Genomic DNA, 23,381 nt, shown 5'->3' with positions numbered 1-23,381 from the left:
AAGGCGTAGTAGTTTTCATAAAACATCCTCTCTAAGTGCAACAATATTATGCATTTATTATTTCACGTTTTAAAATATACTAACTATGCCAATGTGTTCTGAAGACAAAGAACGGTCCAGAGGCGTTAGTCAAGTCCTTGCTCCATTGCAAGCTTTCTATTTGACTGTGGGCACGCCACTCAAGGCAAGATCCTATATCTGCAGTGCACAGCTTTTATATATCCAATTTGAACACTGCAAATAAGACAGACCCTGCTCTGGATTACATTCAGAGCAGTGTGGCCTCACTCTCTCTCTCCTCATTTCCCTCTCGGGAAGTTATTACCCTCCTCTCCCGGGCACTGAAGAGGCTGCACCAGGAGTGCTGTGCTCAGCTCTGGGCACCCCAAATCAGGAGGATGGGGAGGAAACTGGAGAAGGTACTGAGATGGTCAGGGGCCAAGAGCACATGGCCTACAAGGGGAGATTGAGGGATCTGGGCTTGTTTAGTCTGGCAAAGAGTATAAGGGGGACCTAACCACAGCCTACAACTATTTCTAAGGCACATAGAAAGATGATGGAGCCAAGCTCTTTGTGGCAGTGTCAGACAGTACAACAAAGGCAACGACAACGTACTTCAGCTTGGGAAGTTCAGGTTGGACACTAGGAGAAGCTCCTCTGTCCTTGGAGCTCTTCAAGACTCAACTAGGCAAGTTCATGGTTGACCAAGTTACTGTTGGCAGCTCTTCAAGAGGGAGGTTAGCCCAGATGACCTCCTGAGTCCCCCTTGCAACCAGCAGTGATCCTGTCTCTTAGAAGAACCTGCAGTTTTGGCTTAGCTGTCCAGGCCCCTCGTACAGTGCCTGGGAAGACTTTTGTTACTGCGTGGGCACGTGGGAGCAAAACTGTAGAGTAAAACAGCTGGTGCCAAGGACCCAATATCCATGCCATATGTATTTCAGGAGATTTTACTTTGGATTGGGCTCAACCCCCACAAACATTTGGAGTGCATTAGGTGAGATCCTGGAGTTATTTTCCTGTTTTTCATCCAAAGGAACCCAGTTCATGCACACCAAGACTGCTCTCTGATGTGAGTCAAAGTATATTAGATAGTGATGATCGAGAGATTCACCTCTGAAATGTACTCCAGATCTGGATGAATACAGATGCATCCTACAAATATTTTCGAATGGAGTGCAAAACCCAACGCTCTCAGCCCAGAGGTGCCTGGGTTAGTACATAGGAGTAGAGGGACGGATGAGTTGCTCCCTCCTTAGGATCCACAGTCATTAATTTTCTCTCATACTTTAGTGCCTAAGTCAACCTTTTCTTGCAGAATGTAGTACACAGCTAACAGGCGCATTAGCCAGAGGGTTGCACTGTGCTGACGCAGCAGTATTATTTTGGCTCCAAAGCAACTTTTCTTAGTGCCAGTTTGGAGTCACTGTACTGCACGGTATTGCTGTACCTTGTGATAAAAGCTGCTTGCGTACTTTGCTTAGTTTGAAATACTTCACTTTTTTTTTTTTTACCCTCACAGTAACTGAGGCCCTTAGATCAGTCAGTGATAGAAGACTATATATTCTATACTCTTTGCCTTAACACAGGTTAATTTTGGCATGTAAATCTAGGAAAACACAGAGCATATCTTCACAATTGAGTAAACTGTTGAAAACCAAATTACTACTCAGTTACTGAGCTAAAACAAAATGATTCTTGCCTCTCTAAACTGAAATTAATCATGACTACAGCTTTGTTATTAAGGAAGCAACAATTCACCGTTACTGTTTGCAGTTACTTAAATAATCAATGTGACAGCGGACAGAACAGTCTTACTAGGGAACTAAAATAGGCTAAGTTGCAGGAACAAAAAAAAAATATTGGAAAAGGGCGGAAGTTAAGAGTAAACATGATTAAATGATAAATGGGAAAGATATTGGCTGAGGTATACAACAGATAAAACTGTATTCTGCTGCTTCCCATTTATGCCCATAGGACTTACCCTGAAGAACCCCACTGGCTCTAGTTTTAGAACATGGTGCTGTTCCCTGCAGCATAACTTGTAGAGTCTGGTTCAGAAAACGAAACAACACACGGCAAGAGTAGTGCTACATTTCTAATACCTTATAAATGAAATAGAGATAAAACTTTCCTTCAACTAGAACTGTGTTCTGGAGAAGACACTCGGCATACCCGTCCTGTATTTTTATTCCTACCTGCAAATCTAATGGAATGTGCTTATCTAATTGGAATTTGAGTCTGATGCTTATATTAATGAATTGTAAGAATTCCTGTATTTGTAGTAAGTTGTGAAACTTTAAGGAAACAAGAGTACATATCGTTAAGATGAACTACAGTAATTAGTATGGATGGCAGATAAGCTGGTTTAATTAAATAAAATCTAACCTGATTTACAGTGACAGCAAATCTGTGAAGCTGGCAGATCCTAACAACAAAAATGTCACACAGGCAAATTCCACTTTCCAGGCTGCTGCTGCAGATGAACGGATTAACTAAATTACATTCTTCCAGCAGCCAAAATGAGACAGTAGCTGTGAGATGAGCTTTATACACCTCCTAATGTTAATTCTGATACTCTGAAATCCAAATGATAGTCTACAATAAACTGTGGGAATGAAACTACATCTGCAAAAACGTTAAGACAAAACTTAAAAAAGCCCCAACCCTAAATTCATCTCCAATATTTAAATCAAACCAAAACCCAACCCTATCTTGAACAAGACAGTGACTTGCTGAATGCATCTTTCTTGCAAGTGCTAACTCTTGCAGACGGTTGCCTCCTAAGCCAGTCCATAACCACACCATCCCTACACTTCGAACTGAGAACGCCATCGCAGCCCTCCCTCTCTCCGTGCATCCCCAGCGTAATGCTGACAGAACTGAATTAGCCACATATGCATTTATGGCCTTTCTGCCAAATAATAGGCAATCGCTGTTTAAACATGACTGTTTGCATGAGGTGTGATTTCTGAAGTCTTGTAGCTCCGTCAAATCACTGCCAGTTTTCATTAGAGTACTCCAAGGTACTGCTTCTCAGCGTGAACTATTTCCATGCCAAAGTCTGACCTTCAAACACAAGCTGTTCTGCTATTAAAGTCGCTTATTTTATTTTTAATAGGGAAAGTACATTTTACATTCTTGTGTTAGTAAACAGATGATGTGTATTTACAAACAGTTGCCAAACATTAATCTGTGGGATAAAATAAGTCATGGAAAATAGCCTAGCTGAAGAAAATTACAAAACATACAGGCAAGTGAACAGAAAGAGTTAACATGGAAGCACGATGGAAATTGCCTATTTTCAGGCACCAGTTATTCTGCCCTAAGACCAAACGGTTTCTCTTCTTGCTGGTGGTTGTACTGGTCTGAGTTCAGCCACAGTGATGGGAATGGCTGTTTCACGCGCGTGGGCTGCAGTCACACGATGACTCTTATTTAACCAAGGCTTGACGCAGCTGAATAAGGAGGTTGCTCAGCCCTATCCTGTTATTGTGTGTCGCACAGGGGGTGCCAATGTGGGGACAGTGAGCCCCACTCGACCACCCTCAAAGGAGCAGCGCTTTCAAGTTGAGTCTGTTCACAGAAACGTAACCCATGAGTAACCTTACGCAAGCACGATGCAAGCTAAGGCCCTCAAGCAGGGGAAAGTCCTAAGCAGGGATAGTGTTCGTGCTGCCACAGTTTGACTGACAGAGGAACACGGCATTACCCAGCTTGTGGGAGCCAGCAGGAAAATTTTTGACTGACATAACAGGTTGAGGCAGGCAGCTGAACCTGGGAGGACCAAGGCAGAAAAAGAAGAAAAAAGCTGCCCTTGCAGCTGTTCAAGGTACCACAGAAATGAATGTCATACGGGGTGCCAGAGCTGCCTGCAGGTTTCATCTCTAGCCCGTCACCCAGGAAAGAGCATCTCCTTGTATGCACAGAAGAAGCAATTTCTGTATCACCCCCCTGTGCTTGGTGTTCCCATGCTTTGCAGTGGGTCAGGACAGAAGCTTTCTGGGGGTCTTGACCTCACCTCTTTCACAGCCTACTTCTCTGCCAGCTTAGTCTCCTGCACAAATGCACACAGATATGTTTATTATCACATAATGTTGGAGTCTTCTGTGCAACTATGGAGGTCTGGGGCCCTGGATGAGCAGAGAACATCTTCTAATCTAGTCCTGAATGCATATCCACTAAAATACCTAACTATTTGCTTCCTCTAAGTATTCTAAATGCTTAGATTTGCTGGATGGGTAGGACAGATTCTTGCCATAGGATTTTTTTTAATGCATTGCAATATTAAAAAATGTGGGTATTTTATAACCATTGTCTACTAATTGCAGTGAGAATTTCTGTACTTTAATTATCTAAGGATATGATGCAAATAAGGTTAAAAATTACTTAGCAGCAATACCAAGTAAGGAAGTGGCTGCCAAACCTCTTAACGCTAGTATGTTCTTGTCACATAAGACTATTCAACTGAATTATTCCTTTTAAACTGCCTTTTTTACTAATAATGCACAATAGCATTGTATATTACCCCTGATACTAAAAGCTTTGAATACCAGTAGGTAACAAATGTCCCTAAATATTATGGAAACCTTGTCTCTGAAAATAATACCGTAATAATAAGTCATTTGCATTTCTATAGTGCTTTTCATCTGAGAATCTCAGAGCACTTTGCAAGCAATGAGTTCTGAATCATGTAGCTGGTAAGAGAGGGAAAAATGACTTGAGCTACCCTCGCCTTCCTAGAAAATTAACTCCATAGACTCTGTTGTTATTTCCTTCCCTTGGGGTTTCTGTGAGAAGAAAGCATTAGAATAAGCATCCAAAGCTCCCCAAGACTCTTTTTAGGGAATGGGAACAGATTGGTCTGGGTCACTTCTTCCAGTGCGCCCCCCCCCCCCCCCCAACAACACTGCCAACCTTCAGGTCTCTGCTGGCTCTCTAAGAAGGCAAACGAGAAACTGAACAGACTGAAGGCCATTCATTAATTAAACTAAACCTCACAACTGACTGTAAGCCTCCAAATAAATTCTGACTAGCAAAATACTGCAACACTACTGTGATCTACACAGCTGCTTGTCCTCACCCAGCCTGATGGTGAGAGCTCTCTTGTGGGATGTGCAGAAAGTGTGTGCGACTCTGCTGGACTAAGGAGGACCTAGATCGCAGTCCTTCAGCTCAGAGGTTAGCGCTCTAGCCACCAGGATATTGCATAATAACATTGGTGGCATCTCCCTCTCCTCAACCTTCTCAGTTCTTAAAAAATTAAATACAACAACAGTGGGCTGAGCATTTGAGCCCAAAGGAATGGCCACTTGGCATGAGAAGCAGAAGAAATAACGGAAAATAACATTAAAATAGTAAGTAATCCTGAAATGTGCCTCTCAATTGTGAATAAATGACAGGATATGACTACAAATTTGTGGTCTGTACCAGAACATTTAAACAAACACATTTTCAAAACAAAAGACCTAACTATCTGAGGCAGGATTCAAAATGTAGGGCATAATTATAAGCCTAAAACTTCTAGTTGCAGCAATTAGCTCTTCTTTTTTAGCCCAAAATCAATATCCAATTTAAAATGAGGTGTAGTTTTAAAACCTATTTCTCTGAAATGTTCCCTACTGTCATTTCTGTAAGATGACAAATTTAAAACAACACATATAGAATATGTATTTATTATTTTTTTAATTATAATGCTTAATAGCTGGCCATATTTCACAGTGACATCTTACTTATAAAATACCCTGCATCGTGACTGTTAATATGATTAACCAGTGCCACCTATTGGCTTAACAATAACACCCAGCTGTCCATTTATATACATAAAAAAATGAGGCAACTAGTAAAATCAAAGGGGTCACGACCCATGTTAAAATACAGAATTTTGGGGAAATATCAGTATGGAACTGACACGACAGAAGGGAAAAGCAGTTCCTGTATCTAAATATCAAAAGACTTTTGATTATTCACACATGATTCTGTTCCCAATTTAAAACAAATGTTGGTTTCTGAGAGTTCTGAGTTTTATTATGTGTACAATATGCTTACATGAAACAAATTTGGATTCTGATCGAAAGGTTGGTGAAGTTAATGGAAAGATCTGTTAATCTCAGCAGATCTTAAATGAAGTCCTACATTTGTGGCATGTATTGAAACCCAGTACCTTTTGATGCCTTACTGCCTTCCACAGAGTTTGGATGAAATCCTTCAATCCATAAATAAATTAATAAATAACCCCCCCCTACATACATACTCGTTAAATCTAGTGGGTATGGCATGACTGAGGACTCTGAAGCAGAATTTTATCTCATAATGTATCCTCATAACTAACCTCACATTACCCCTTGGGAACACAGCACCCTTACATCTACATGTTCTTAAAAAAAAAAGAAGAGTTAGGTTGACCTGGAATCCTTTCCCAATCCTGCAAATGGTCCCTAGATTGCAGCTTGGGTGCCTAGGTGTCCTTGCATCCCTCGGCTATGATTTGTGGCAAACACTGCAAATGCAAATGCACCTGCATGCAAATGCCAATGCACCTGCATGCAAATGCCAATGCACAGTGGGAACTCTAGCGGCACCATGCGTTGAAGGCAGAATCTCTACAGGGGGAGAATTTTGCATTCTGCAAACCGCACAAGTAGAAGAATTCAACAAAATCTAATTCTTTCATTTAATAAAGCAAACTAGGAAAAGCTCTTGAAAACATGACAATTTACAAACAATTATTGTCATGGAATTAAATGATGTGACAAGAGAAACTGAAGACACAGCACATTTAAAGACTCCAAAATTAAGTCTGAAAATTATCTCTGCAGAACACCAAAGCTTATTACAACTAAGCACTGGAAAACAGCAAAGCCTGCAAGGACAAGAATTTGCAACTATAATCAAAATCAATGTGAAAGAAAAACTTCTTGTGAAATCTAAAAGAGGACTTCTGAGTGAGCTGTGCAAAAATGCATAACAGAAGACATAAAAAGGGCCAGTGCGGTAACAAGGATACATGCAAAAATCCTACTAATTCATCTAGAGGTGTCAACTCACACTTCAAAAAATTATGGAATTACCTAGAAAGCAGAAAAAAAGCTGTACAACACTGGAAAATGTTTTTAAGAATTAAGTTGTATGTAGTGCTGTAGCTTTACTATTTTTTTCTAACATCACTAGACCAAAGAGAAAACAATCAGGGTACGTTACTAAAGCACTTGAGGTAATGAGGCAGTGGCAATCAATAAAGCAGTGGGATGTCACAGACATTTTGTCTCCTAACTGAACTGCAGATTCAAGTGCTGGAAGCAAACGAAGTAGTATGTTGTAGGCTTTGAGAAGGCATAAAGCAGAGGCGAGCCATAAAAAACCACCAGAAGGCAAGGCTTGTAAAAGCACACACGTATTTCACAGTACAGGCCAGCGCAGGCCCATTAAATACACCTCGTTCTGAAGAAATTCCAATAAACGCTCCTATGTGACTTTACATCTGGCAGCACTGCAAAGCTATGGAAGAGCTCTGCAAGCACTGTTGGCTCTCCGGTAAAGTTGCCTTTCTCTTCTCTAAACTTTCTATTTAATTTCACAAGTCACAAGGTTCTAATCCAGGCCGTATTCATCCTTAAGTATGGTAGAACATGGCCATGGTTTGGGTCACTACAAAACTGCTGAAGTCAGTCGGGCTAGCTAGAAAAGCACGACTGATAAATGTAGCCTACTGTATGGGCTTCAAGTGAAAGACGTGAAGACTTTTACAGCAGAAGATGAAAAAGTCTTGAACCTGACACTTGTGGGTGTGCAGAAACGCCCAGAGAAGAAGTGAGAGGTGCTGCTTGCTACCAGTGCAGCAAGTCTGCATCAATAAAGTAGGACTTTTCTTTGCAACAGACTTTTTTTTCTTGTTGCTAAATGGAGAGGACTATTAAATAACATCACTGCACAGTCAGGATAGTACTTGGCTGCTGTAGAAACAGTTATCAAAGATGAAGAAACTAAAGGACAATCGTGGCAAAGGAGAGCAGCCGCAAGAAGGCCTTAAGCCCAGAACAACAGGACTACATGAGGGAGGGATGCCGGAAACTCAACCACGCCTTGCCTAAATAAGAGAATCTCAACTGATTTCTGACAGGACTATTTCACAAATGGACAGACAACTTCTACCTAGCTATAACCACCCACTTACAGGCACTGTGGTACAACAGTTTTTAAAACTAAGAATTCTAGGTGGGGTCTGCGCTAAAAGTCGTTGAGCATGACCAAATAGTTCACAAAACTGGCTCGTTTGGATGGATTATGTAATGTCTGAGAGGAAAACAGTGATTGACATGTAAAGGAAGAGTGATTTATCTTACCTCTGTTCTCCCTTACCCTTTCCAATTCCAATGATTCATCTAAGCATTATTTTCAGTGAAGATTACATAATCCAGTTGAAAAGGCCGTTTTTAATGAATTTCCAAATGTATCTGTTTTTATGAGTAAAATATTTTTGTGATGACTTGATTTACTATATTTTGTTTTCTTGTTCCAGATTTTATTAATTTCTTCTGCTTGCTAACTGCATTTAGTTGATTATATATTAAGGTAATAATAAATTTGCAGTTTAACAATCTTGAGGAGTTAGTAATTGAAAAAGGACAATACATACTCTAATCACTTACTCCGTTTGAGAAGCAGATGTAGTTGAAACAACCGAGTTCAATTTCCCACAAATACATTTCACAAGTGTGATACAGAAAACAATATTTGAAGAACTTCCAGAACTGGCATACCAATTTAATCAACCGGTGCCTGAACTACAGACTGTCTTCCAAATTAGTACTTTCAAATTACTTTAGCCATCTTCCCCAACTCTTTGCTCTTATTTTCACAATAATGACACTCAATGAGCTACAATGACCTTTGAAGGAGGATGAAGCTCTTCATGATCATGTAGTCTCAACGGCAGTGTAGAATATGGCTGAAAATGTGGACTTCATTTCCGTTTCTTGCACTATCAGACACTGCACTATCAGTGCACTGACACTATCAGTCTTTCTCAATGCCTGTGAAGGTATTTGTGCCTTGGCCACAGAATATCTAAAAACATCTGCAAGTCATCTTTTACCTTCTACACCTACATACAGTTAAACACAACTGAATCCACAGCTGGGGATCTCATTTCTTTTATTTGAAGCGATTTTGAATTTACATAATGACTATGAGGAGCTGACTGTGGTATTAACACTGGAACAATACACCAGCAATAGGTCAGTAGAATTATATAGCATTATACACAGTCGATGATAGAAAGTATAAAATAGAAAATCCATAATTAAAACAGGTGGAGTATAAGGAGATAATTTGCATTTTTAGCTCTGTTTTCTAAAGAAAGGAGAAATATATGATGATCTGTGTGTCTTCTACATGTCTTCTTTCTCTTTTGAAAAATGTTTTTAACTCATGACTGACATCAAACAAATCTGACAGAATGATATTAATCTCAAATATAATGAGTATCCTATATGAGAATAAATCAGCAGGTAAATGAGAGATATCCTGTAAATGAGTCTTCTCCTCCCATTCGTAAATAAACCATCAAAGGAAACACCAGCTATTAGATACTTCATAAATGCCTTATTTGCAGGAAAGCTTCACCTGAAACAAGCATTCCTCTGCTGGACATACATACATGGTAAAATAATCATTATGGGAGTTTATTGCTTTATATTATACATGCTTTTCTTGGATGCATAGATCAGCTTCCTGACATGGTAAAAGGATGAAGAGGCAGAAACTAGATTTGAGAAATTTATGAATAATGGCATAGACTACTGAAAGTTACTGAAACTCATTCTAAGCAAGGACATTTTCAGGGAATTTTTTTACCTTTGGTAGTTTCTGTTGACTAATGAGTTTATTTTGTGTCTGTGTACGTTGCAGTAAGCACTACCAGCAGTGCTATGGAAGACATGGCGCAGCAGTATGCTATACAGTCCGTTTTCCTATGGATTTTCTTAACTGTTTGGAGACAGCTCATGAAGAGCTGGGCTATCTTCTGTCAGGAATGGCACAGGTATGTTTGATCCTGCTTCAGGCAGGAGGACAGATCTGAAGGCCTCAAGAGGTCACTTCCAGCCTCCTGGTCTGTGATTTGTACAACAATAAATAACTGCCTAATGAAATAACTGCCTAAGGTCCCTTGGACCTCTGTTATGGCCACATATTTCTGGTTTAAATGGCATGTCATTGAACTCAATGGCACTCATTTTGCTTACCACAGATTGCTTAATTCTTTTTGATCCCATGTTGTAAATGACTTGCATTTCAAAGTAAATCATCATACAAACTTTGCTAGTGTCTTGCTATGCCAAATTAGGGACCACATACACAGGAATGCTTCAATAACTTGCTTCAAGAGCATTGCATAATTATTCATCACATTTAAATGTAATCCAATAAATATATAAGTAAATGAAGACCATTATCAAACAATAATATGATTTTATCATTTTCCTAACATTTATCAGTAACCACTCCTAAAAAAGAGGATCAACACTTACTGCTCACTGCTCTCAGTATCAGGCCTATCAGAAATATTATAGAGTGGAAAATAGAGAAGAAAAATAGGCATTTTCTTCAGAACAAATAACTTTGTCTTGCCAGAACAGTACAGACTATGAATCTAGCCACCAGGATTATTATCAAGTAAGAAAATATTTTTCCTCTGATTTCCTTTTCTAGAATTTGTGGGGTCTTTATTAAACAACAGTAGATATGAAAAAATAAAAAGATTAAGTCCTCCATTTTAAGAAAATCACTTATAAAGCAGTCATACATGATTTATGTTATGTTTGATTATGACAGTAAAGCAAGATCCTCTAGATGTGTCATGCTGGCATAGGTAGGTGTGGAAAATTCATGGTAATAAAATAACCCTTAGATTAGAGTCCTGCGTGACACACTGGACTCCTTTAGATTAGACTCCATACCTTAGGCTCCTTAGATTATTGAACACTGTCATTTCCTTATTTATTTCTTAGTATGGCTCCATTTTAATAACCCCATGGAAATAAGGACATTCAGATAACTAAGTCTTCATCGTCAACCACTTTCTACATACAGATAGACAAAAAGGGATCATTACAATGATGGTTTTGGATAAAGTTACTCTTTTAGAGAGATCTGCTTTTAGGTACCCCTACTCCACAGATATTTCCACTTTTGTTTTTTGAGATCTCTCCTTTGGCTGAATACGCATGATCTTGTTTATACAAAATTCCCACTAAAGTTAGTAGGATTAGGCATTTCACTGGGCAATAATCTATCTCAAGACTTGGAAAGGTTGTTACAAGTACCAAGACTATTGACTAATTAGTAAAGCAACTAGACAAATTCATGGAAGCAAAGGACCTCACAGATTATTAAACACAAAGATATAATCTTTATCCTTTTGTCCCTGTTGTGATCTCTTATTCTTTCGTCATGCATCTGAAACTGCCAGGGTCACAGGAGGACTATTGGGCTCCTTTGGTCTAACTCTCTATGTCTGATCTTACTGCATTTGCTTCTCGTTTATCTTATATATAATAGCTGATGTGCATAACTCTACAAATATGGGTAACTCCTGTCATCTAAAAGTATTAAACCCACATGGGTATTCAATGGTTCTCAATCATTTAAAAGTAATCTTAATCTAATAAAATCCAGTCAGTGAGGTCGCTTGTGAATAAACATTGAGTGTAAGCTCAGGCGGTGTCAGGGATTCTGTTATAAACATTCTAAAGTGCCAGTTATTTCTTCCTACATTGCATGGTCAGGCATCAATCTTGTACAACACAAATAAACAACACTAACTAACAGATAATATATATTGAAACCACTATGCTAAAAAGGGTTTTTGAAGGGTTTGCACAAGCCATTTATTTTGCCAATGATTTTTAACTCTGAACTTCTATATGCTTCTGAATGTCTATTGTGTACTTTTACGAAGTGCTGTAGCTTGTAAGAAATGCAAATGCTCTTTAGTAATACGAACACGTCAAAGTGTCTAGGCTTCAGAAATGCCCGCCAATAGCAAACACTTCAGTTGGGGAGCTCTCTGAAACTAAAGCTGTCCAGATAGACAGCCTTAGTCATTAATTCTCATTTCATCTTAATGTTTTGTAAAACGTTACTAATTAGAGACTCTAAATAATAATTTTACAAATAACATTGCTATGTATCATACATACACTGTAATAACTACATGTCTCAATACCTGATTCAGATAACAGAGAGTTGGAGGACAAAGCTGGAGATTTACAAAGCATAGGTGAGACTGCGAAGGTACTCAATTGCTAGTAGAGTGATAAGGACTCTATTAAAAAACATTTTCGAGTGTTTAATCATACCAAAGACACATGTTACTATACCGAAGACTGTGCCACCCCAAGCAAATGCTACGAGCAGGTTGTACAAGACTATTTTTCAGGCTCTGACAATTTGAAATCTGATCTGTTCAGCTATTTGATCAGTCCCAAAGACTCATACTTAGCAACAGCATGACTCCGGAATAAGCCCAGTGTGGAAGTCCTGCCATTTGCTAGTCTTTCCAGCTTCTGGCACCAAGTGTATTTTGAACAGCCTGATACATCTAGTCTGTAAAGAAGACTTTTTTTCTCTAGATCCAGATTCTGTACAATAATGACTGTAGTTGGTCAGGCATAAGGTCTGTCCAGCACAGCATCTTGTCTCCAACAATGGGCATTAGCAGATGCTTACAGAGGGAGTCCAAGACCAGGTCAAAGAGGCATTACATGCATGTAATTATGGTGGTGATGGGGTTGCTTACAAGAGTTGCATGTGGTACGTCTCCTCCTTGCGTGACACAGCAGCATGCACATGGTACTCTGCACTGATTCAGGGCTCCCTCCTCTTTACCTTGCTACACTCCCTGCTTTCAGCTACCTGTGATTTAGCCCTACTCCCCTTTTGACTAAAGATTTTGGAAGTAAAAACCTCTCTCTGATACAAAACCTAAATTAGTAAGAGTAGCATCAGGCCAGTGGAGTTATTTTAGAGTTGCACGGGCACAACCATGATTAAATTGGGTTCTCTAATTCTATCTATTATTATCCTTCTTTAATTAAAATTCCGGTAAGGGGATAAAGCAGTTGTCTTGAACAGCACTGCCTATATCAAAAACTGCCAGATTTCTCTGTACTCCATACACTTGACTATCTATGACTACATTATATCTACTACCTTCAATATATTAAAACCTTAGATTACTGGTAGCTAAATATTCCTAATGTATTATTATTGCAGCCTGAAAGGATATCTTATCACAAAATACTCTTTCAGCAGATGAAAATTTGAAGAAATTTGTTTCAGATGAAAAAAATTGCTGCTCAGGCACTGCCCTCATATCTTGTATTAGAAGTTCAGTAACTCCTTGATCTAAAGTTTTCTTTCCGTAATAAATATTTAAAAATTCTCCAAACAAAACTTGAAGCCTAATGTAGGACTTTCTCCTGTGTGTTTACACATCTGTGAACACATGCATACACCTACATAGTAATGTACGTAAGTTTCTTAAAAGGAGTTATTTCACTGCATAAGCTTAGAGATAGGATGCCAAATTATGTACCCTTTGTACTACGCTGTCCTTACGTGACTACAGAAATCCCACCACAGAATACACGTGGTGTCCTTGAAATGCAGCCTTGGAAATCTTTGTTAGTTTGCTGCACAGCAGACTGTTGCTCAGCTGAGAGGTCATCCCACCGCCCTTGATCAGGCAGGAAAGAAGCTTCCCTGTGTTGATGGGGGAAGGCACTGTAACACTGCCTGCATGGTGCTGCCTCTCATTTCAAGCTAGGTCTCATACCTTCCTCAGGGAACGATTCACAATAAGGACTCGATTGAATACTGCTGCTGTCCATCATCTAACATATTATTTGAGAAATTAATATTGCATGGAATTTGCACAAGTGTTTCATTGTCCCTCACTGTACTTAGAAACTGTGTCAAATGTATAGGGGCCACAAGCTCCTCTTTGTCTGTCATTGAAAGGATGACCACTTTGCACAAGAAGGAGGCACGCTCCAGTGTCCTACGCACATCTCGACTGCTTTGTGTTTCTAGTTTAATAAAAAGATGCATGCATCTAGGTGCATGTATATAGACACAAATTACAATATATGGAACCAATCTAGCATGCAAATACATCTGAAGAAATAAAGCAATATTTGCAAAGTTAGAAAGAAAGAAAAGAAATTATAGGTTCTGCTCTGTTTTAATATTATTTCTCCAAGGCTAAGAAAAAGAGTCATAAAACCTAAGCTGCAGATGCACACAACCCTGAATGTTTACAAGTTTACTTGTGGATAAAATCTAAACTCCTCTGTAAAGCTTTTACTTTTACAATAGCATTTAACAAAACCTAGGCTGTTCTTCAGTAATGCTAGAATTACAACCTTGAGTGATGCCCTTTCAACATAAATACCCAGTTCTCACAAGGGGTCCTAACAGCAAGTTTGAAAATTGTCTATGATAGTGTGGCTTGAGTTTTGTACATCCATTTATACCATTTTATACAGTTTATACTATTTTATATAAATGTGTATATATGTGCATGTGTGTGTATACACACTATAGACACATATACAAAAATTATAGAAAAATACAATTTTAATAATTTTTTTAAATTAAAAAAGAATGGTCATGTGGTTAAAAATTTTAAGTGCTGTTTTTTAAGTAGACGGGGTAAATATACAATCGAAACTTTTGGAGCTGACAATTCCAGATGCTGCTTAGCAGGAGGGTGACTGGGTTTCAGGTAATTTTGCTTATTTCTAAATATCAAGAAGAAAGAACAAAACCAACAAACTAAATAGCTTGCTGTTTTCCTAACACCCCCCCCCCCACCACCTCTTGATCTTAGCCTTGTTCCCCAAATGCACATCCTACCTTTTGAGTATGTGAATGAAAAATTTTGCTGAAAATTAAACAAAAGTTCTCAATGTTTCCACTTGCATATTTGGTACATTTAGAGCAAATCCTTAGCCCAGTCCCCAAGCTACATACGCAAGGACCCCACAAAAAGAACAGGGGGACATGAAGAACAGTTCTTTTCATACAGTTTATCAACGGTTTCTGAAGTTTATCTGTCCGGCAGAATAAACTTCAATCCAATTCAGTCTCCATCCTAGCCCAAAACGATCACTTCCTCTAACAGGAACAAAGGCTTGAGGATCTGCTCAGCAAAAAATCATCTTGTACTGGTTCTACTTGAGATCTACCGGCCCTGCTTTGCAAAAAAAGTTAAAGCCTGCATGAGACTTGGTCATACAGTCTCAAGGAGAGTTAGATCTTGCTTTCTGCTCAACTACACCAACCACGGAGTTGTTCTGTGGCACAAGAGGAAAGAGAGAAAACTTCACATAGAGGCAGAAATACTGAAAATGACAGGCTTCTTTCCAACCTAGTGAACTGTAGGTATCTCTGACCTCTGGGCCTCCTGAAATAAGACATTTCAAATCAAGGCCCATACCAAACCCAGGTACTTCAACCATGTTGCTCTCCCAAACTCTGAGATACTCAACTTTATCTCTAAAACTATTGAACAACTTTTTTTTCCCAAGTGTAGCTTGGTTTGTAGTTCTTAAACACTACAGTGATGTGCGTCACATGAACCCATAAATAGGTACAAAGTTAGGTAACCAGAACTAACACTTAGCATAAAAAAAGTTCTGGAGTTATTTGTCTCCACATCTCCGCAACACCTCCCTTGCAATTTCATACACTTGAACATCTGTGTTTTCCTTTAGCTAAGGAATAAATTCCACCCAGATTATATAAAATTGTCTTTATAAAAAGATCTTCATGCAATGTATCCAAGTAGGGACACCATACGGCATTTTGGGGTTGGCCAAAATCGACCATCGTTAACGAAGTATTATGCTGGCTTTTGAGTATTTTTCCACATTAACATTTCCTCAGTTACATTTTTCTTAAGAGAAACAACATTTCAGGTAAAAATAATATAATACACCTGGAATATGCTAAGAATGAAAAGTTATACCTTTCTCTTATCACATATGGCAATAACTTTGTAATTAAAGCAATCATAATTCTTCATCTGTTATGAGTTATTCACCCTCATGTTCAGTAGTACTAAACTAGAAATGCACATAACTTTTTTTTTCCTTTCAGATGTACATCCACATGCATAAAACCACATTTAATTCCTGCAAAGCAGCCTACAACAATAGGTCCAAACAAAAACATTAGTAAGACCCATTTCTGCCATCATTATTTATAGGAATAATCCTATCTAGTCAACAAAACTAACTGCAGGTGAGATTTTTGCTTTATGTATCATGAGAAAATACGTAAATCGGGCACCAAACATCTGTGCTTTATTAGAATCGAGTGTTTTTCAAATTAATAAAATGTTCTGGATGATGCATGTCAATGGAAACTAAACTAAGTTGAACAACTGTATAATAACTCAAGAAAACTCAAACTCATTCAATAGTGTAAGAGAAGGAAATCTCACTCAGGCAGTCTATGGGGAAGCTGGTGAAGTTCTAACTCTACAGGTTAGTTTTATACCATGCTTGTACAACACAGGCATTAAAGTGGTGGTAATATCAGTAGTATCTTCTGTTAGAGCAAGATCTTCATTTTACATTTCTACATGCATACATAGGACTTCATACTTAAGATTGTTAATCATGGCAAAACTAGTATTAGTTAGGTTTTTTATAAGTAGTTGGTTTTATAGTTTTAAAATATGGGTACTTGAGGCACAGAAACCACGAGGAACGTAGCTTTTCTGCATTAAAAAGGGCTGCTGAAACAAAGCTTGTTCATGATCTCATCATAGTTGTTTCGTTTGTACAACACAAATGTTTTGAATGGCTAAAAAATGGCTAAAAAGTATTAACTGTCAAGATCCAGTAAAAAGCAAACCTGTGTTGGAACTTCGGAGGTGTGCAGAGGTGCTGCACAGAGGCGAGCGAGCAGTATGCAGCTGATATAATGGATGGAAAAGGGAGCATCCTTACCATGTGAAGTGTTAAATGCAACCCTGTTTACCCTTTGAGATAAGACTGGCTAACCGCACCTATGTCAGGACACACTCAGATGCTATATAAAGGTATTATCGTCCTGTCTTCAATGGAACCACCTGTGTGTAGGGTTTGGCTTTATACGTCTCTCTCTTCACTGCATTTGTCTCTGCTAAATTACAGACAGGAAAGGCACCTTCACAACCAAAACTTAAAGAGCTCAGAGTAAAAAATTATCGATGTCTTAACTAATCGAAGCAATAACAAGACCTTATGTCCAACTAGCAAAGGGCTAACTTCCCCACTTTCAGAAGAGCCAAGAGAATTAAAAAGTATCAGAGTTTTGACTGTATGTTCCAATTCACAGGATTTCGTTTTCAAGACAAATTCCTAACTCTGGTTAAGGCATCGGTTTCAACCAGGGCTTGTAACACTTACTGCCTTATATCACCACATAATTTCTTGAAATAGCAAACTTTGCAACTCAAATAATTTTCTGCTTGAAGTAGTGACGAGAATCACTGGAATGTTCTGAACCTATACAGGGCTGATGTCACAGCTCCATGTAACGGGACCGTATGGCAGTCTGTACCTGTTGTATTTAGTAAGAACTGTATGTTAATGGAAGGCATCTGTACAGGCACTCCTGAGTAGCAGAGAAACTGTCATTAACCGATTGCTGTTACAGTCCACAGATTTCTACATGTAACAGTAAAAGCACTTATTACAATCAGGCAAATATAACTTGCTTTCCTTATCACTTTGAAGCAATAAAAATATCTTGAAAACCAATAAATTATTTAAAGCAAAATCTTCAACCTCTCTTGGCCAAAATACATATTTAAAATATGTCTGATTGCTTGTATCTACTGAAATGAGAAAACAGACTTATTTATATTCAAATAATAAAGCAACTTCAATGTTTCTAAAGATCTTCATATCTTCAGTGATATGAACACTGATTAATTGATATCAACAATTTGAACAAGATAATACTGTTAACTACTAGGGGAAAATACCGTTTCACTTATCTACAAAATTTCCTCTAGAAAACAAGAGACTATAAAATGAAGCACTTTTGTTCCTATTACCCATGCTCACTGTCGCCACTTATTGTTCTCTTTAGGGATTTTCTTTCTTTCTTTAAGAAATTTTACAAATAATCATTTTCCTAGTTGCATAATAAAACCGTAATATGTTTCAGTCATACTAAAGTATGTTCGTAAAGAACAGACCAAACACTGCAGAGTTCTCCAACATACACTTCTTAAATTCACAGAATTAAAAAAAATACTTTTAAGACTGTACACTTCAAGTTGTAGATAAAGTTTTCTTGTGACTGCTAGCAGGATTAATCCCTAAACTTCTCGGGCACCACAGTTCTGATACGCACAGAGCACAGCCAGGGGGTATTCACTTCTACCACTGGGAGTTTGGGGACTCACAGCCCCTTTCAGGAATGCTCAGCACCAAGAACGCGTATAAAGTGTATTGATATGCTGAAAATCAACAAGAAAGGCCTTGGTCATGCAAAGATACATTGTGGTTTGGGGCTTAAATATGCTAAATAGTTGACTAAGTTGGAAGAGTTTAACCTTTCTTTCCAGAACTCTTGCATTGTGAACTCTTCTAGGTATTATGCAAACAGCATTTTTATTTCTAAGTACTTTACCAGATGATATCTAAATCCCATTGCAGGCTATTTTTTCTTATTTATCCATATATTCTTTTTTTAAGGTCACATGCAGTTAGTAATACTTCTGTGTCAATGATATCACTGATAAATTGTTTCTTATCATTTAGAGTCCCTAAATGTTCATGTAAGTGGCTCATGTTGGCAATCAAAATCTGTAATCACTCTGAAATTTCTGTCTCATACTATCATTTCTGAAAGCAGGAGCAATGTTGCAGATAAAATTTTGGACATGAGAAGTGTTAATCATTGTGATCATATGATCCTACAAAGAAGCTAATATAAATAATCCTAAACTGACCAAATTATTTTCTTCCTCTTGGTGTTTTTTTTAAAGCTGATATTTTGAAATAACAATGCAAGGGTAAAATCCTGCAAATGGATATATATGGCTTCAAAACCCAACTTTTAGAATGAGTTTAGTGGTTGGGGTTTTTTTTAATTTTAGCAAATATCTAGCTAACATACCAAGCTGTCCTGATGATAAATGCCATTCACGTCAAATACGGAGGCATCAGTAGCTCCACAGTTAAGGCGATGCTGGCAGAAATCCATTTCTAATGAATAACATATCTTCTAAAAATCCACACCGATTTTCCTTCAGAGCCACATACACATTTTTTTGATCATCGCTATTTATGTCTTTACTTATATTGCAACAATAAACTGCAAGCATTTTCATGCCCTCCGTAAAGACTGGCATCTTTTCAAACAAAGAGGGATGTTGGATGTGAAAGCTGAGAGTTTCCTTGTCTCAAGAGCAACTCGGAAGACCTGGAGGTGTGGGAATTCTTCAAGGCAGCGCTATGCCCACTTTTTTGCTTGTGAGCGCTATTTCTCATACTCACCTAAGTATCGGTGCCAAGACAATTTTCACTTCAAAATTCCAACTATTTTGTCATTGCAGGCATGATTTTCAGATCTCTGTTGTTTGCATAAAAGGTGACAGTATTGTTGAATTAGAAGTGTTGGGGGGGAAGGTGGTGGGTGGTGGTGTGAAAGAGGATTGTGAATACAGGGGGCTTATTTTTACAGAAAAGAAATGTCATAGGTGTGAACGCTTAATTTATTATTTTCGTGCTTCAAGTGGGAATATGCTTCAGCAACTTAAATCTTACGAGTGGGAATGACACCTCCTGAATGTATGCAAATTCCTCACATCAAAGGGTAATTTTAAAAATAGGCTTTAAGTAGCAGGATGCCTAATTAGTTCAGATACCGAGTATGCGACCCCGACTTTATTAAGCTAAAATTGCAGGTTTCAGTGCATGCTCCCTTGGAAGCAGAGTATGACCGGGATCAAAGGATCGCATGTGCTGTAGCCTCAGCCGACGGAGACCTGCTTTCACTGTGCTACGAAATCAATCGGAAACTCTATTAACCAGCCTCCCCAGGAGAGCTCCACAAACCATGCCCCCGGAAAAGCTTCCCCTTCGCTAGAAGGCAACCAGTTTCCATGTCCGAGACCCCCGCGTACCCTGTGCCCCGCTGCTCCGACACCGCAAAAAAGAGATACCCCCCCCCCGGTGCCTTTCAGACGTGTCATTTATAGGCGTAAAACTTCAGGAGCGGAGTATATCGGCGCCTCCATAATCCCCCTCCGAGCTCGCACACCGACACCCGGCAAGGCGAGCCGCCCGAAGCGCTGCCGCACGCCTCGCCCCGCCACCCCACCCCACCCCACCCACGGCCGCCTCGTCCCGCGCCCCACACCGCGCCCCCCGCCCCGCCGCCCCACACGGCGCCGCCCGGGCGGCTCTCGGGGCCGGCTGCGGGGGTAGGGACGAGGAGCCGGTCTCGGCCACGCCGCGGACCCCCTGAGCGAGGGCGCCCGGCGCCGCGGGAAGCGCCACGGCGGCGGCCGGGGCCGGGGAGCGGCGCGGGAGCTCCCGGCGGCAGGGGGAGCTGCGGGGCGAGCGGCGGGGCCCGGCGGACCGCGGGTTACCTTCGGGGTTGGCGCTGATGAAGACGCGGACGCTCCTGCCGCTCGGCACCAGGTGGGACGGCAGCGCCGAGAGGTTGCCGGAGAAAGCCGCCCGCCGCAGCGCCGCGTCCCGCGGGCAGGGCAGCCTGCCGCCCGCCCCGGCCGGCCACATTCCGCCGCGCCGCAGGACGATCCTCGCAGGCGGCCGCCGGGCCCCGGCTCAGGGCAGCCCCCGGACCGCCGCGGCGGCGGCGGCAGCGGCGCTCGCCACCGGCTCGCCGGCAGCGGCCATGCGGACCCTCCGGCTGCCCGGGGCCGCCGCCTGCCTCCTCAGCGGCGGCGCGGCTGGGGCTGGGGCCGCCGCCCGGCGCCGGAGCGCGGGGGCAGCGAGGAGGCGAGGCGTCGGCCACCCCCCGCGCCGCTCCCCGGCGGCGGCCAGCGGCAGGGAGGGCGCGGGAAGAAAGTTTGCGGCGGAGCGGTGCCGGGCGCGGCGGAGGCGGCGGCGGCGGCGGCGGGACGGCGGCCCCACGGCGGCAGCCTGTCCCCCCAGCGCCGCCCGCCCGCGGCCCCCGGCCGCCGCGGAGAGCAGCGGGAGGCCGGGCGCCGGGAGAGCCGCTGCGCGGTCGGGCCGGCGAGTCTCTCGGGTTCCCCCTCCGCCCACGAGTGTCCAAAGCAGGGACGTCTCCGGCTAGGCTGACGGCGCCTTCCCTCCTCCGAGTGTGTCACAGCCCCGGGATCGGATTTTTATAGGAAAACTGCTGCCGGCTCATCCTTCGGGCTCTGAAGAGTTCTTCTTCTGTTTTGTTCTGTAATCGCCCGCACAGGAGTCCCACCTGCTCAGATACAAGAGAGAGATGCTCTTGCTGCTTTTTTCTTTTTTTTTTTTTAATCGGTTATTTATTTATCGGAATAAATGAAAAGCCCCGGTTTGAAGAATGAAAGAGGAAGGAAGCAGCGAGACCAGCAGCCGGCGGGATGCGGTCCCTTTGCAGCAGTCAGTGGCGGGGCATCCCGTCGGGCAGCGCCGATGAAATATTCAGGAGGGCGGCGGGGTCGGACCGCGGCCCCCCCGTGCGCCGGGGCGAGCGGGGGCGGCGGGCCGGTCCCCGCTGGAGGGTGGCGGCGCGGCGCGGTGCGGCGGCCCCAGCCCCAGCGGGCGGCGGGCCTTCGGCGAGCCGCAGAGTTTAGAAACCTCCCAGGGAGGGGCGGGCGGGCAGGGACCTGGCAGCAAAGCGGAGGGGAGGGGCTGGGGGGGCAGGGGAGGGGTGGGCACGGGGCCTCAGTTAGCCCGGTGGGTCTCTTGGCCGTGGGAATACCTTCTTGGGAGGAAGCTGCGGACTCGGACAGAGGGGTTTGCAGGTGTTTCTGCATGCATAAAAGGCTGGAGACAAAAGTCTTTACTGCGGGTAGTATCTATACAGGCTGTTTCACGTGCTAAATCTGATACCAAGCTGGTTTGTGTGTTTACACATTAAATACGTAATACACTATGTATAACGTGTATAAAACAACCTTATTGTGTATTTATACACAGTATTTATGAGCTGAGGTCTTCCTACCCCCTGTCCTTTCGGTACTCGCTTGCTTTCCCCCCTGCCAGGCTGCGGTCCCTGCCAGAGGAGTTGCCCGCTGTGGCAGGCAGTGTCAGCAATAGGGGAGGCTGAGCTGGCTTTCCAGGAGGTTAACGCTACTAAAGTAGGCAAAAGCAAACTGCTCAGCTCTCTTTCAGAACCGAAGGTGACAGCCAGATGGGTTCCTTAAGTGTTGCTGAGCAGGATTTTTTTTTTAATCCTGATTTCTTAAAGAAATAAGGCATATGCAGAATTGCATCCCATGTGTATTTGCGTGTGAGTATAAGGGAGTAATTTTGCTGCTGTTTGCTTGCTGTTGCTTTATTAGTTCTGCACCCCATAAATTTTGGGCTGATTTCAACCAAATGAAACAGAGGGGCGAATTTTAAGGTATTAATTCTCAAAGAGGTAACATTCCTGTAAGTTTTGTGAACATAGCTGGGCAGGGGAGAGCGCCCTTATCTGCAAAGAGGAAAAGTATGCAGCATACATTTCAACCATTAATATTGAAATGTCAACACTGGACAAAGAGGTTGTGCCACTGTGTTCGGAACTGAATGCCTAGGGATTGGAAAATCCCCCTTTCAATCAAAATGAATATTCCTTTAGTATTCTGTAGTGTCCAATAAGGAGCAAATCTCGCTTGAAGCCTTTCATGGTAGACATGCATATTTCTCTTCCCTGTGGATTCTCTGATGCTCCATTTAAGACAAGCCTGAAGCTTTGGTATAATTTGGTTAAAAAATCTGACAGTCATGAGATGCAATTCCCTAGGAAATGAGGCTTCATATATGTCACTGCTTACAAAACTATTGGTCTTACCTGCACTTCACTTACCCTTTGTGTAGACAATGTGCTTAGACACACCTTTTTCTGGCTTGTGTCATGAACAGGTAATTTCTCTAATACAGAGCTGAAAAGCAGCTCCTTGAGGCTGCAGACAGTTAATGAATGCACGAAGGAAATGATTTATAGTGTAGGCTGAATTACGTCTTACGTACTTTGCTGGGACTAACTCTCAGCTGGGCTATCTCCTTTGCTTCTCCAGCGTAAAGTACTAGGCAGTTCTTAAATATGAATTTGCTTGTGGAAGCAGCTCGTGGTGAGGATGCAGAGACTCTCATTTCATATTGGTGCTGCCTTAGTATTATCATCAACAAATTGTTCTCAGA

General features: G+C 41.5%; 1 protein-coding gene across 1 annotated transcript in view; it reads right to left on the bottom strand.

Annotated features, from left to right (window-relative positions):
* NWD2 (NACHT and WD repeat domain containing 2) overlaps window positions 1-20,810 on the bottom strand; it is a 59,116-nt gene extending 38,306 nt beyond the window's left edge. The window contains exon 1 of the mRNA XM_076336075.1: window positions 20,660-20,810. Coding sequence (XP_076192190.1) covers window positions 20,660-20,810 — 151 coding nt within the window. The remainder of the gene's footprint in view (window positions 1-20,659) is intronic.
* Between the last annotated feature and the right edge of the window lie 2,571 nt (window positions 20,811-23,381).

The sequence above is a fragment of the Aptenodytes patagonicus genome, chromosome 4, assembly GCF_965638725.1.
Source record: "Aptenodytes patagonicus chromosome 4, bAptPat1.pri.cur, whole genome shotgun sequence".
NCBI lineage: Eukaryota > Metazoa > Chordata > Aves > Sphenisciformes > Spheniscidae > Aptenodytes > Aptenodytes patagonicus.
Note: the sequence above shows the minus strand (reverse complement) of the source record. Positions and strands in the feature narration are given on the sequence as shown.